General features: G+C 58.4%; 1 protein-coding gene and 1 pseudogene across 3 annotated transcripts in view; both read right to left on the minus strand.

Annotated features, from left to right (window-relative positions):
• Positions 1–829: 829 nt before the first annotated feature.
• LOC116551032 lies at positions 830–2358 on the minus strand (annotated as a pseudogene). The gene is made up of 2 exons (XR_004268676.1): positions 2134–2358; positions 830–1914 (listed from the first exon to the last, which is right to left on the minus strand). The product of XR_004268676.1 is annotated as an uncharacterized LOC116551032 (transcript).
• A 4123-nt stretch (positions 2359–6481) lies between these two features.
• Positions 6482–15289, minus strand: part of PDXK (pyridoxal kinase) — a 34342-nt gene continuing 25534 nt past the window's right edge. For both annotated transcript variants that reach the window (XM_032276751.1, XM_032276752.1), the window contains exons 6-11: positions 13662–13747; positions 12456–12501; positions 10398–10509; positions 8896–9032; positions 7009–7075; positions 6482–6796 (exon numbers count right to left, since the gene is read on the minus strand). In XM_032276751.1, coding sequence (XP_032132642.1) covers positions 6684–6796; positions 7009–7075; positions 8896–9032; positions 10398–10509; positions 12456–12501; positions 13662–13747 — 561 coding nt within the window. In that variant the 3' untranslated portion in view covers positions 6482–6683. The remainder of the gene's footprint in view (positions 6797–7008; positions 7076–8895; positions 9033–10397; positions 10510–12455; positions 12502–13661; positions 13748–15289) is intronic.

The following is a 15289-nucleotide window of genomic DNA, read 5'->3' on the forward strand; positions in this document are numbered from 1 at the left end:
CAGGGGCAGGAGCGGTGCAGGGGCAGGGGCAGGGGCAGGAGCGGTGCGGGGGCAGGAGCAGTGCAGGCAGCAGTGTGTCAGACATGGAGCAAATCCCATAAATGAGGCCGAAGACCCCCCTGCTTCAGCACCCCATGCCCTCCGCTGCGTGCTCTTTGGTCCGGGGTCTGTGGCTCCTGGTGTCCTCCATGGGGAGGGGTGGCCAGAGGGGGGCCTTGTGGGGGAGGGGCTGGTTCTGCGTAGGGTCCTCTCCCATCCTTCTCCTTGTTCTTGGCACAGAGCAACCAGCCTGGCGTTGCTGGAGATGGTCGGTGGATTTCTTGCACAGGTGCACGTGAGTCGGGAGAACGGGATCTGCCTTAGAGGCAAGGCGATGTCACCACCCAGGCGTGAAGGAGCCGCGTGGGCCTGGAACCCAGAAGGCGCAGACACACTTGGCCAACACCTGGAGCTGGGCCTCAGAATCGAACAGGGAGGGTGGGGAAGGGAGGCCTGGCCTCCTATCCCTGAGGGCTCTCCCCTGGGAAGTCCTACAGGGATCCCACGCTGGGGCACTCAGGCCAGTCCTCCAAGGCAGGGAACAGAGCACCAGGATGGGAGGACCCTGGGGCTGGCCTGCCCTGCAGGCAGAGAATGAAGTGCAGGACGGGAGGGGCTGGGGCCTGGCAGGCGGGGCAGGGCCTGCCCTTTCCTCTGAGGGGGAGATTTTTAGGGCGTCAGCTGCCACCATTTCCAGCAGAAACCCTTAGCGTGGCTGGTGGAGTGCTGGGCATTCAGCCAATCACAGGTAGGGAGCTGCTGGGATGGGAAGGAGACATCACACCTCAACACCATCGCCATGAAAATATTTATTTGTAGGTATCATAGAAGTCAACAGGACCAGCACAAGACAGAGGCAGCCTATACAGTGCTGTGGGGACCGAGGCTCACAAACATCCACTGGGCACACGCGGGGCCGGCTGCTCCCGGCAAAGGAAGCCACCCCCGAACCTGCACACACCACACTCCCTCAGCAGTGGGACCGCAGGGGCGACAGGTGGTTTGACACCTCCGCAGAGCTGAGCTCCATTCCAGGGAGCCGGGCCAGGCCGCAGTCCTCCCGTTGGTCCAGCTCTGACTAAAGCTCTCATCAGGAACGATGCAGCCTTGGAGCTGAAGGCACCCCAAAGGCCCCCCCAGACTTCACGCCCTCCAGGCCTCCCCAGAACACCAGTGCCTCCACCTCCCATCACCAGGAAGGGGCTTCAGACACCTCAAGAGGACCTACGACCGCTTGCACTTGGCGGTCCTCCCAGCTGCCCCACACATTTTGGGACGCACTACAAGGGTCTTCCAGGCCTGCCCACCAGCCCTGCACCCACCCTCCTCCCAGGGGCTGGGTCTTGGGTTAGAAAGTCACTTGAGGGCTTTGGAGGAGGCCGACCAGGCTTGCAGCTCAAAATGAGGATAAAGGCGCTTCCATCCACCTTCACAGAGATGCTGGCTTCGCAGGCCGCTGGGCGAGGCGAGGCCCACGGTTTAACTCAGGACAGGCTTTCCAGGCAGTACCCAGGCTGTGTGGGGACTTCCCAGACACAGGCTTTGGGTGGCATCCTCCCCTCTCCGTTCTCACCCACCCCATCTGCCAGATACTGGGCTCGCCCCTGCTGTCCGTCCCAGCACTGACCTGCAGGACAGAGATGCCTGGGCTGAGTGGCCCTGTGGCCCTGGAAGGCAGATCCCACCAGAAATGGGTTTCCTGTTGGACAAAGACCAGAAATGGCCCCGCAGTGAACTGGTGGATGGGAAGAAAGGAGGCTGGCATTTGAGCGTGCTGTTCCCACCACAGCTCTGAAGCCAGGGCCCCCCAACAAGGCTTGTCCCAGGAAGGGGGTCAGAGATGGAAGGGGAAATCTTCTGCTCTAGAACAGGATCCTGCTCGGCTCAGACAGCAGGAAAACTTATAAACACCTGTTTACACTGCCAGAATGAAAGAAAAATTCCAGGAAGAGCTTTTTATTAGTATAAAGTTTAAGATATTGACCAGTCAGATCTAAACTTACTCATTAAACTCTGTTTTAAACAAATGAACACACTGTGGCGACAAAAGGCAGGAATGTGGTTTTAGACACTGATGGAAAGCGGTGTCTTCACCGCTGGGAACAGGAAACGTTCTGCACTGAGAACGAACAACAGAGGTGACATGAGAACGCGCACACAACAGGAGCCCCCAGCGGGAGCGACCGTGGGCCCCGGCCGGGATGCCGGGCCGTGGCTGGGGCACAGCTGCCACGTCATGATGCCCGCTGGGTCCTGCAGGGAAGGGACACACACGGAGCCCAGCTCCTCACTGGGGAACATAGCACAGGCCACACACATGGGTTCCTACCCCCTAACAGAGCCGAGCCGCACACTGAAGGAAGTCCCCTCGAAGGTGGGGGCAGCTCATGTTCCCCCTCCCGGGAACTCGGAGACCAGGCCTGGCTCTGGCCTGGTGGCAACCCCTGCTGCTAGGGCGGGAGGGTTTGGTGTGCGGCTGGGGTCGGCAACTCCAGCCAAGGGAGGTGCTGTCTCTCAAAATTCCAAGATTCGGCTGGGTGCAGTGGCTGAGGCTTGTAGTCCCAGCATTTTGGGAGGCTGAGGCGGGTGGATCACTTGAGACCAGCCTGGCCAAGTGATGAAACCCTGTCTCTACCAAAAATTTAAAAATCAGCCAGGTGTGCTGGTGTGCACTTGTAATCTCAGCTACTCGAGGGGCTGGGGCAGGAGAATCACTTGAACCTGGGAGGTGGAGACTCCAGCCTGGTTGTCAGAGCAAGACTCTGTCTCAAAAAACAAATAAATAAAATCCAAGATTACCGCCACCTTCCGCCTGCAGGTGGCCAGCCAGCACCTGCACCTGGCAGGCAGGAACACGCACGACGTGGCCAGCTCTGCCCACGGCTACAGGACCACATGGGCTAGGCCTCCTCCCCTGTGCTTGGAGTCCGGTAGGGGGCGGGGGACGGGGACAGTGTCCACCCAGACCCACCAGGCCAAGCTCCAGGCTTCCCTGGCTCAGGGCTGACAGACTTCCAGGCAGTGGACCTGGCCTCCCAGAGCCACCCTCCCTAGGGCCTGGGATCCTTCTGGGCGCCTCCTCGGACCTGCTGATCAGCATTCGTCTGAGTGCTTGGTGGACTCTCTCCAGGGAGTCTCAGGGGAAGCTGCTGGCCTGGTGGTGAGAGGCCACGTGGAAGGAAAGCACTCAGAAGACACGTCCCTCTGGCGGGCAGAGTGGCGTTGGGGGACCACAGAGCTTCCAGCTGGACTTGGAAAGCCCGGTCCAGAGTTCTCGTTTCCCTGTCTGCATATAACCTGCTCTGCTCACTCACAAAGTCCAGTTCCCCCGCTCTGGGCCCAGGCAAGTGCTCCACAAGGAGGGGTGCGTGAAGGAGGCCCTTGAGGCCAGGCGGGAGGCAGGGAGAGAGGGACACTCCCAGCACAGTCCAGACACACGGTTGGGCGCCTGTGATCTGCATAAAGGTGGATTCTGCTGCCCCACACAGGGGGCCCCATCGGAGGGCAGGAAGGACAAGGAAAGAGCTCCAGCCGCCAGAACACTCTCACCTCTCTCTAAAGAGAACGAGTGGCTGGGGCCAGGGCAGGTGGATGGGCAGGGTGGGGGGCTGCTCGAGGCCCAGTGGTCTGAGGGCCAACCATGCCACCTTCCCTGGCCGGTGCCCTCCCAGGGCCTGGCACCTTGTGCCCCACTGCGGGCTCTGCCTTCTCTGACCCCAACCACGAGAGAGGCCTGAGCTCACACATCCAGTTTTATTTTCTGACCTCGCATGGCAGTGGGAACAGTACCCCAGGGGCTTGGCCCCCCACCTGCTGTAGGCAACTCTCTAGAATGGTGACCTCAAGATGAAAACAACCCTCACTTACTCATCAGTGTGGCTAAGCCAAGCCTCCGTCCATGTAAGACCAAACATTTTAAAAACTGGCTCTAACAAGCTTAAGAACAGGACATGAAGCGAAGCATCCCACGGTAACTGTTTATATGTATTGCAGAATTAACAAGCGCACATAATAACCTTGGCAGGACTAGGCAATCATTTAAAATCGATTTTAAAAAGGATCCCATTGTGGAATTAATTCATCCTTATGATCTATAAGAAGTAGTCTGAAAAAACGGATTAAGAAAGTATTAAAATTCTGTCCCCTGATAGAGGCGATGCTGCACGAATACAGCACTCACCTTAAAAGAAATTCTGCTCAGTGTCTTGCATGTTACTAACTAGGGGAAGTAGAAAGGAAGATCAATTCTAATTTGGATCCAAGCCACAAGAAAACCCACGGCCAATGCCCACGGTCAATTCCTGGATAGGAAACAGAAAATCAAGACCACTGGGGCCTCTGCCCGAGTCACGAGAGACAGCACATGCCTGGGGGGATGCCGGCCACCTTTCCCGTGGGGGCTATCGATTTCCACAAGAGCCCTGCACCCACCAGGGCGCCGTCTGCTCTTAGGGACCCCCATTTCTTCCTCCTTAGTCACAGCCCAGGCCTCTCCCGGCTCTGCAGACACAGCCAAAGAAAACAGAAGGGGAAGTTTCGGATTGCGACAGGGAGCTCAGGGTTTACGGGAAGCGCCTGGGGGGACAGTCATTCTCCTGATTCTTGCTTAATTAGGGAATTCCAAAAACCAAACCTGATGTGGGAACTCAGCCTCTGAAGCCAGCCTCAAAGAGCCAAGGATCGAAGCTTGCTCGCCAGGAGCCCCACACCGGCGCTGCACTCCCACGCTGGGTTTGCACCAACCAAGGAAGAGAGACATTTAGGTTCTTTCCCTGCTGCTCTACTCGCTCTTGGTGTTAAAAAAACAAAAGAAAAGAAAAGAAAAAGAAAAGCTTTCCTCTGGCCACGTGGCACACGCCCCAGTCTCCACTTGCTGGTGGGGGCATTTCCACTTAAAAGCCCCACCGAGGCCCCAGGCCCTGGTAGCTCACCCACTGAGGAGGCCGCCTCCCCGCCAGGATCCGGCCACAGGCTTCCTCCTTCCTGCTGGGGCGGTGTGCCCTGCAGGGACGGGCAGCCCTGGACTGCAAGGGGCCTGCCACCTATGTCCTCGGAGCCAGGAAACACAGCAGGGAAATCCACGCCCGACTCGCTGGTTGAGGTTGGGGAACGAGGCACCCTGACGCACACTCGTGAAGACATTCAGAACGAACAGAGTGGGGAGGGGTGCGGGGTTCCATCTAGACTTGTATCTCTTCGCTTTAGGGCATTTTTCAATAAAAAATGCACTCCTGGTATGCGAGTCTTTCTGGAAGACACTGGAGCAGCCTCACAGGAGGGTGTGGGCTCCAGGAGGACCTGCCTGTGGGGAAGGTAGTGGGGTGGGGGTACCCCTTGGAGAGTCCACTTCCCAGGGCCCCCTGCTTCCTGCATCTCCCCATTTCTCTCCAGCTATGGGTTCCCTGTAGACACAAACCTCTGCACACCCGAGAGATGGGGTACAGGGGTGTGGCTGAGAGCAAAGCAGGCCAGAGACAGGCACTGCTGCCTCCAGCTATGCCTGGGGGACCCCCAAGCTTGGGGCACCGCTGAGCAGAGGGTGACTGTACTTGTTAGAGCTGGTGCTGTGGCCTCTGCTGCCACCCCAGCCTGCCCAAGGGCCTGGGAGCTGCCCGCCCCCACTTCTACCTCAGAAGATTGGCAGCTCCCAGAGTGGCCTCTTGCCCCTGGGCATTTGCTGGGGCACAGAATGAAGGACTGAGGGCAGGGGACAAGGGTTAAATGTGCCAGTGGGGCTGGGGAGCGGGCACCCCTCTGTCCTGTCTGTACAAACGCTGTGGCTCCATGCACTGTCACGGGCAGCACCTGGCAAATGTGTCACAGCATGATGAAGTGAGCTTCCGCAGGGAACCTGATGGGGTGACTCTCCAGGGCTTCAAAGCTGCCCTCGGCCCAGCACAGACCTCACTGCACTAGCATCTTCCTCAAGCTGCTCAGCAGATTCCCAGAAGACGCCCATGGGGTACAGGAGGTCCTGCGGACCCCCGAGAGGACTGCAGACTGACTTGAGTTTGCCAGGGCCTGGGAAGGTCCCTGTCGCTGCACCTGTGCACATCCGAGCAAGTTCACATCAGCCTCCCACACGGTAAAACGACAGCCTACAATCTGAAGTCCCCAGGGACTGAACAAGCAGCAAAGAAAGAAACAAAAATTTGAATACAGGAACCAACAGGATATGCTGGGAATGACGGTAAAGCTATTTGGCATAATTCTTCCTGACCCTAACCATTCCCACCCAGCTCCTTCTCAGAGGTGCAAGGAAAGCACACCCAGGCCCAGCCAGGCCCAGCGGCGGCAGCCAGGGGCCCGCTCGAGGCTCCACGCACGGCAGTCTCGGCCTCACCCACTCACCCTCCCCCGTGGAACACCCCTGAGATGGCAAATGGGGGCCAGTCTTCCTGAAGCCCTGGAGCCGTGTGGGGAGGGGAGCTGGGTTTTCCGATCACAGATTTCTGTAACCGCTTTGTTACTTTTCACAAAGCACGACTGGCACATTTCACAAGGAAGACCAGCGGATGCCGGACACTCATGAAAGAAAAAAAGATCAAGTTTCGGTCATGGCTCTAAGGCAGACGTTACATGTTTTCACAGGGACAGACACGGAGACACCGACGCACTGCGCGTCACAGGGAGCTGTGCGGCCCTCACAGCACCGCGGCCTGGACGACGATCTCCGGCTCCTCGATGTCCCTTTTGCTCTGCACCATCCGCAGCTCCAGGTGCATGGGGCTGGGCCTCACTCCTTCCCCGGCCTGGGCTGCAGGGCGGGCAGAGGAGCACTGAGCTCCCATCTCAGAGGGGCTCCCGCCGCTGCCCGCTGCCCCCACTCCCAAAGGCGAGGCCAGCAGGAGACACTGGTCATAACCTCGAAAGCAGCACGTGCTGGCTCTTCTGTCCCACCCGCTTTCAGAGCCAGGAGCCCACGCAGCCCATGCAGCCCATGGAGCCCACGCAGCCCGGCTGCCGTACCTTTTGCACACTTGATGGTCCTCTGCAGAACATGGTGCATGGCAGACACAGTCTTCTCACAGGCCACCTGCAGGGAGGAGACACTTGCTGTGCCCCTGCCCCACTCACAACACCCGACGTGCCCACTGCTGCGGGGAGGGGACTTCCAGTGAATGCAAGGACTGGCCTGCTCTCCCAGCCTGGGGAGCCGGCTCCACCAGTGCCCGCACTGAGCCCTGGACAGGCTGCGACTGCCCACCAGAGAGCCTGGAGAGCTGAGCGGATGTCTGGTACCAGCCACTTGCTCTGGACCAGAGATGGCTCACAGAAGGGACAGCCTCGTGACCTGCATAGAACTTGGCAGGCAGCACGTGCTTGGTAAGAGTTTCCAGAATTAACTCCTTATAACGAGTCTACAAGGGGAGGCGCTCCTGCCTAAAGCTCAGTCAAACGTGCCGGGGAGCACGGGGGCCTCGCTACTGGACTCTACAACCCCGGGCTGGCCAAACCCAGAATGTGACCTTAGGTGGCCGTACAGCGAGGCCTCCTTGGGGCACCAGCTGGCATGTTTCCGCTGCTCTGCACCACCAATTAAACACAGCAGGCCTGCTCAATGGCCCTGTTTAATTGCCCCTCAGGTGCCAGAAGAGACGGAATGAGGGGACCGTGCATTCACATTCCAGCTTGGGCTGTGCAGAGGGCTGGCCCATGGGAGGTGAAGGGCCTCAGTCCACCTCTTCCGTTTTACACACCGGGACACTCAGCTGAAACTGATTTGTTGGGGAGGAGGTGCGCCCCGGGGGACATGTGGCCCCTTGAGAAGCCTGGCAAAGACAGCACTGGGAGAGCCACCTCCAGGTCCTGACCCCTGAATCCTTCCTTCCCTGGAGCACCCAATGGTGATGGAGGCGTCCTGACTTCCTCCTGCCGCTCCCACGGCACCCCTGCCCTGCCCCACATTCCAAAGGGATGGCAAGCCCCTTCCTCCCCAAAAACCCACTGCAGATGCAGCAGGGAGCACCCAGGGGAGTTTAAGGGGCTGAGCCCAGGGGCTGGGGACCACCTCAAAACACGGCCGGGCTCTGAACAGTGTTGTAAGAAGACACCCTCCAGAGGTGCTCGGTCTCAGATGACAAAACCACCTGGCGAGGCCCCAATGCAACTTTGCTGCACGTAGCACAGGAGGTCACGGATCTAAGTGACACGGTTGTAACAAAACTCCTCTGTCCCACTGAGCTGTGCACTTAACCACGGGACACACAAGAAAGTCTCACAAGACCTCACATCCCGACCTGCCATGTCGGTCTACCAACAGACCCACTCCGCCCAGCAGTGTCTGAGCAAAGCCACCCCACCCCTGCAAATCTAAAATGCAGACAGACATCCCAACGATGCCCGGGAAAATGGCTCTCTGCCCCTGCCTGGACCCTGTCCTCAGCCTCCCGCCTACTGTCCCTGAAGGGCGGCTCCGGCCTTTCAGTCCCCTAGGTTGCTGCCGTGGTCGCACTGTGGGAAACACGCTGCAGGGGGCCACGCTTCCACAGCAGCTCCCAGGTCACCAAGGACACGACAGTCCCATGCACCCCACAGCCCTGCACCAACGCGAGACGGGCGGCCTCTGAATCCAGGTGGGGCCCCATGGGTCTGTTCTGAAGTGTCTGTCACCCGAACCCCCCCAAGACTCTGAGCATCCCTAGGTCCCAAATATGGGATGGGGAGGTGATGTGAGGGTGACAGGTGCAACTCCGGAGCCCACAGCCTGGCCACTGCCCTCCCCCACAACTGGGGCCAGCACTCAGCACCAGGCCCTGTTGGCTCAGCGGGGTCCCCCCACCAGAACTCTCATACCCTGCTCCCCATGAGGTGCCATGGGAGTGGCCTAGGAGGGGAGCGAGGAGCGTGGCTGACCTTGAGGTTGCTGGGGTGCTTGTGTGTCCACGCCAGGAGCATGGCAGCAAACAGGTCCCCAGTGCCCACAAAGACGGCGTCCACCTTGCGAATGTCCATCCGGATGCGCTCCATCACGGTGGAGCCGTCAGGACTCCCTGGGGAGAAGACGGGCAAGGCCACTGAGGCCTGCGGCTCCTCTGCCACGGCCAGCCTCCCTGTCCCTGGTCCTCCCGGGCACAGCAGCAGCAAGGGTCACAGGGGCAACAGCGAGGGTCACAGGGGCAGAGCACAGGTGGCCTCACTCAGGACACGGGGGCATGCATGGGGGCCCCATCACCGCTGCAAGGGAAAGTGAGACTACACCCTCAGAGGGCCACACACACAGGCTGGCCAGTCTCGGGGGTCACTGTGCAGCTCCCGAGAGTAACAACAGCGTGAAGAAGTAGGAGATGTCTGGATGCATCCAAGTGTTTATGTGTGTCCACTTGTATGTGTCCGTGTATATGCATGTGTGTGCATCCACGTGTATGCATGTATGTGTGTGTGCATCTGCATGTGTGCATGTGTGTGTGTGTGCATGTCCACGTGTCCGCATGTCTATGCATATGCAGTCTGTGCATGTGTGAGTTCATGTGTATGTGTGTGCCCATGTGTATGTGTGCCTGTCCACATGTGTGCCCGTGTATGCATGTGTGTGCAAGCATGACTGTATGTGCCCATGTGCATGTCCGCATGTATGTGTGTGCATGTCTGCATGTGCACACGTGTATGTCTGCATGTGTATGCATGTGTGTGCACGTATGGCTGTGCCTCCATGTTTGTGTGCCCATGTGCATGTATGCCTGTGTATGTGCCTGTGTGTTCACATGTATGTGTGCTTGTGTGCCTGTGTGCATGTATGCCTGTGTGCTTGTCCGTGTGCCCATCTGCATGTGTGCATGTGCCCATGTGTATGTGCATTTGTGCCCACATGTATGCATATTTGTCCCGTACGTGCACATCTGCGTGTCTGTTGCATGTATGTGTGCACGTGTGCCCACGTGTGTGCTCACAGGGCTCCCATGTCCACATGCAGACACAGTGGTATGGAGGCTGTACACGAGACTGTTCTCTCGGGGCCGTGGGTGTGGACTTGGGGCCACTAGCTTAGCTCACGGCTCCAGCTTTCTGCATTTCACACGGCTCAGAGGAAATCAACCAGTTGGTGTCTCTGCACTTAAACACTCCGCACAGCCAGGCAGAGGTGTCCTCCCAGTGAGCTCAGGGACACGGTCCAGCTGTGAGGGAGGTCTGTGATGCTGGGCCTGTGGAAGTCGGCTCCAGCTGGGCCATTCATCATGACCTGTGCGGTGTTGGGAATTCCACCCGACCCCTGAGAATCTAAAAAATGGGGGCATCATCCCGGTGCTGGATAAAGCATACTTTTCATGCTATTGAACCTAAAACATTCTTGCAGTCCCAAAGGGCATCTTCCTCTGGAAAAACCTGAGGAGCCCGCGGCGCGTGACTGGGGCACTTACTCCTTCTCTGGCTCCCCAACACAATCAGGTAGTCGCTGCCCCGAGGGGAGGGCAGGTCGGAGCTCGTGATGACCACCGTGTCGGGGCCCATGGAGTGCAGCATGTCCATCACCTGCCAGCGGCATGGGGAGCATCAGCCACGGCCGCCACACCCCACTCCCCGCAGCCCATTCCCAGTGGTGGCACTCCCGGGAGGGGAGAGAGCCACCTGGTCAGCCACCATTCCCCCAAACTGTCAGCCCAAAGAGTGTGGCTCCCCCAGGTGACCCGAGAGGGCCTCCCCCTGAGGTCTGGGCAGGTACATGAACACATGCGTCCCTGTCCTGCAGCAGGGAGGAGCTGGCCTCTCTATACCTCGGCTTTTCTGTAACTCCTGTAGAAACTCCTGTCTCCACTGCATAGTTGCCTCAGAGCAGGCAGCATGAATGTGTGCACACGCACACACACACACACACACACACGCACACAGCATTGCCACACAGCATCGCCACACAGCACATGTCCATAGCAGAACCTGGACGCTGCCCCAGGGCCTGCTGACTCTGTGGCCCCAGGGCCCAGTACCAGCTCAGTGAAAGGCCTCAAAGTGGGAGGAGTGGCCCCTGCAGTGGCCCATTCCGAGGACCAGGCTCCTGGGCTGTGAAAACTCAGGGCAAGGCCGGGCTGCTTCGGAACGTGGCCCAAAGCACGTGGACACCCACCGCGGTCTGCCGGTGTCTGCCCTAAAATCCATGTGGAAACATCACACACACATGGCAGTATTCTGAGGGGCTCCTCAGTGGCTTAGTCATGAGGGCACCCCTTCTCCATGCCCGATGAGAGAGCTGGAGGGAGCGGCACGGGCTGTCCACACACAAGGACGTAGCAACAAGACGCTGTCTGGGCCGCAGAGCAGCCCTCCCCAGACCCTGAGCCTCCCGGCACCTTGACCTTAGACTTCCCAGCCTCCAGAACTGTGGGGAAACAAAGTTCTGGGTTTTTTTTTTCTCTTTTTTTGGGAGATGGAGTCTCACTCTGTTACCCAGGCTGCAGTGCAGTGGCACAATATTGGCTCACTGCAACCTCCACCTACCAGGTTCAAGCGATTCTCCTGCCTCAGCCTCCCGAGTAGCTGGGACTACAGGTGTATGCCACCACGCCCAACTAATTTTTGTAGTTTTAGTAGAGACGGGGTTACACCACGTTGGCCAAGATGGTCTTGATCTCTTGACCTTGTGATCTGCCTGCCTCGGCCTCCCAAAGTGCTGGGATTACAGGTGTGAGCCACTGTGCCTGGCCATTTTTTTGTTTGTTTGTTTTTTGAGACAGAGTCTCACTCACTCGGTTGCCCATGCTGGAGTGCAGTGGGGCGATTTTGGTTCACTGCAACCTCCGCTTCTCGGCTTCAAGCGATTCTCCTGCCTCAGCCTCTCCATACCTGGGATGATAGGCACCCACCACATCGCCTGGCTAACTTTTGTATTTTTGGTAGAGATGGGGTTTCACCTTGTTGGCTAGGCTGGTCTCAAACTCTTGACATAGTGATCCACCTACCTTGGCCTCCCAAAGTGCTAGGATTAGAGGCATGAGCCCCCGCACCCAGCCGAAAGTTCTGTTTTTTAAATAAATCATCCAGTCTCAGGCATTTTGTCATAGCAGCCGGAAGGACTAAGGTGACTCTACCCAGGCTCAATGCCTACGTGACACCTGCGGTCCCCAAGTCTCGGAGAAATGACTGAAGAAACTGCACCTCGGGCTGCTGCATCTGCTCCTGTGTCGCGTGTCCGGCTCGCCCTTCCCAACAGCCTGCCCTGCAAGTTCCAAACCTGCCCAGGAGCCCCCAGCAGCTCAAGCCGCCACCTTGTAATATCTCTTTAAACATGTGTGCACCCATGCACGCTCATGCACATGCACACAAATCCTGAATCCTGCGGGTCTCTGGAGGCCCCTGACTAACTGGTGGACGTTTGAGTCACCACTGGGGAGAAACGACCCCACAGTGCTACTCAGGTAGCCCGTCTCCCGTCCCCACCGTGAGTGGCACATCTGCCCCGCACAGGCCCCCGAGGGTCTCCTTACCGCCAAGGCTTCCTCCTGGCTGTGGATCTTCCGGCCACTCAGTAACCTGGAACACAGGCGGGGGCAGGTGAGCGGGGACAGGTGAACCTCTCCTCTCCTTTGTGTGCTGACATTCCCAAAACTCCAGCGGCTCTGGAAACCGCCATCCCCACAGGGAACTCTGTCCACTGGCCACCACGGGCCAGGGCCTCTGCAACATGTGGGGTTTGGTTCCAAAGGGGCCCCTCACACGAGAGGAGGCAGGCAAGGCCCAGTCGTGGCTGCTGTTTATAGGTAACCATGGCGATGAACAGCGGCCACGGCCCCCACTTAAGGCCCACGCCACAGCATAGGGTCCCAACATGGGTGACTGGTGTCCACACAAAGTCAAAAGAGCCGCTAACGATTAACGCATGCGCAGGCTACCCAATGGCTCGGGGCCCCCCGGTTCGGACAGGCCCACGTCAGGGATCCCAGGACTCCAAGAGTCCAGCCACCCCCATCCCTGTGTGAATGGGGGGGCTCAGGACCTGGCTCAGGGCACTGTGACAGGCACTGGCCCCCTCCTCGGGTGGCTCCACGCTTCACAGCACTGGGGCGCTGGCGGCTCCCCCTTGGCATCTGATTCTTTAGCTGGGGCACGGGGCATGCACCCAAAGAAAGACCTTTTCAAACTCAGTATCAGGCAGGCAGGCCCAACGCACTTCACTTCCCCTCACAGGGTGGCAGGTGACCTGGCCTCCTCCACAGCTGCCCCCACCCCTGCTGTGGTGGCCCCCGCAAGCCCGCAGCTCCGGGACGCCCCTCCTCTTCTACTCCTAGGGGCTCTGTGGCTCTTCCTGGGGAAGGACTGGTAGCATTTCGCCATTTAAAATGACTTACTCTGCCAGGCACAGTGGCTCACACCTGTAATCCCAGCCCTTTGGAAGGCCAAGGCAGGTGGATCACTTGAGGTCAGGAGTTCAAGACCAGCCTGGCCAAACATGGTGAAATGCCATCTCTACTAAAAATACAGGAATTGGCTGTGGCAGTGCACGCCTGTAATCCCAGCTACTTGGGAGGCTGAGGCAGGAGAATCGCTTGAACCCAGGAGAAGGTTGCAATGAGCTGAGATCGCGCCACTGCACTCCAGCCTGGGCAACAAGAGTGAGACTCCATTTCAAAAAATAAAGTAAAACGTAACCTAACATAATGATAATATGATATGATATAAATAAAATGACTTACTCGGCCTCAAACTGGTTGGGCGTGATAATATCTGCAACTGGTACCACCTTTTCTTTGTAAACGGGAAGGAGGTCCTCTGGGACGTACTGGGAACAAAGGAGACAGCAGGGGAGTCACTGAGAGGGATGCCCACCAGGGAGTGCTCCCCGAAAAGACCCGGGAAGTCCAGGCCCGACTGTGGAGACAAGTGGTTCCCATCACAGGGCACACGTGGCAGAGGCACACGAGAGTGGGAACCCTAAGTGCCCCAAGGGGCCGAGGGAAGAGGACGAGGTGAAGGAGAGCGGGAGGGAGGAGGGAGAGGAGAAAAGGGAACCCGGCGGGTGGGTGCTGGGAGCCCGACCTGGGCGCTCCTCCTGGCTGTGTCGACACACTCTTCCTCTATTTGTTTTTGTCTAAGTTGCCCGACAAACAATTCAACACATGGTTTTCTCTAATGATTAAATTTAAGCTGAAGCCAGTGCGCAGCCCTGGGAGAATTCTGCGGGCTTTACGGAACATTCCGCCAGCCCTTGCTGGCCGATTGGCCTGAGTCTCCAATCCCTTCACTTCACTTTGCTCCCGTCCGGACACCTCCCTTGGAGATCAGGGCCCTGCAGGGGGCACCTCTGCACGTGGTGCTCAGAGCACTCGAGGTGGCCACGTACTGGATGCTGCGACCAGACTGTGACATGGCTTAGGAGGCACTAGGACGGGTGGGCGGTGCCTGGAGTCCCCGATCCCAGAAAATGGGATCAGAAAATGGAAGGAGAGCTCTTTAGAGCCCCGTTTTGGGTAGGAGGCCCAACACACCCCTCTGACCTCACGGAAATGGAAGATATGGATGACTGCTCGTCTGAGACAGGGGCTCCTGTTTAGGCCACTGTCGTTCAGGAAAACAAATGTGACAACATCAAGGGGCCAGATCCCTCAGCCACACTGCCCTGGACAGCGGCCCCAACTCTTTGTGATCCAAACACGAGCATATGCCGAGGGTCAGCAGAGCCCACGCCAGGGAGCACCGTGAAGGGAAAGCAGAGGGCTCTGAGCTGGGGTGGGCATGGGGTACGGAACCTTCCAGAGAACAAGCACAGGAGAAAGTGGATGAAGACAGACACTGAGCAGACCAGCATACCCACTCATGGGGCACCCAGTGACAGGTATCCTGACTTCAACCACTGACCCAGCAGGGCAGGGAGGGCACAGGCTGGGCATGTCCTGTGGCCGTGGAGAAGCCTGCTGTGCCCAGTGAATGTGCAGCAAGCAAACAGACACGCGAGGCACAACGACAAGAAGGCGGACGCTGAAACGGCCCCCGTGTGGAACAGCTGAGCTGAAAACCCACAGGTGGGGTGACCCGGGGCTCCTCCTGCCTCTAAATTCTAGGCGTCTGGGCTGGCCTCCGTGGATTTGTTCTCCACCCACCTGATCCCATGTCAAGGTCTGCAGGCTGCGGCTGCTGCTGTTATGACACAGCTCATAGGCTGAGCGGTTTCTAGATTTGTTTTTGTTTTTTGAGACAGGGTCTCCCTCTGTGGAGTGAGTGTACTGGTGCGATCTCAGCTCACTGCAGCCTCCTCCTCCTGGGCTCAAGCAATCCTCCCACCTCAGCCCCCCAAGTAGCTGGGACTACAGGTGGGTGCCACCAC

This window comes from Sapajus apella, unplaced genomic scaffold (assembly GCF_009761245.1).
Source record: "Sapajus apella isolate SASKATOON/1434 unplaced genomic scaffold, GSC_monkey_1.0 scaffold8, whole genome shotgun sequence".
In the NCBI taxonomy this organism is placed as follows: Eukaryota; Metazoa; Chordata; class Mammalia; order Primates; family Cebidae; genus Sapajus; species Sapajus apella.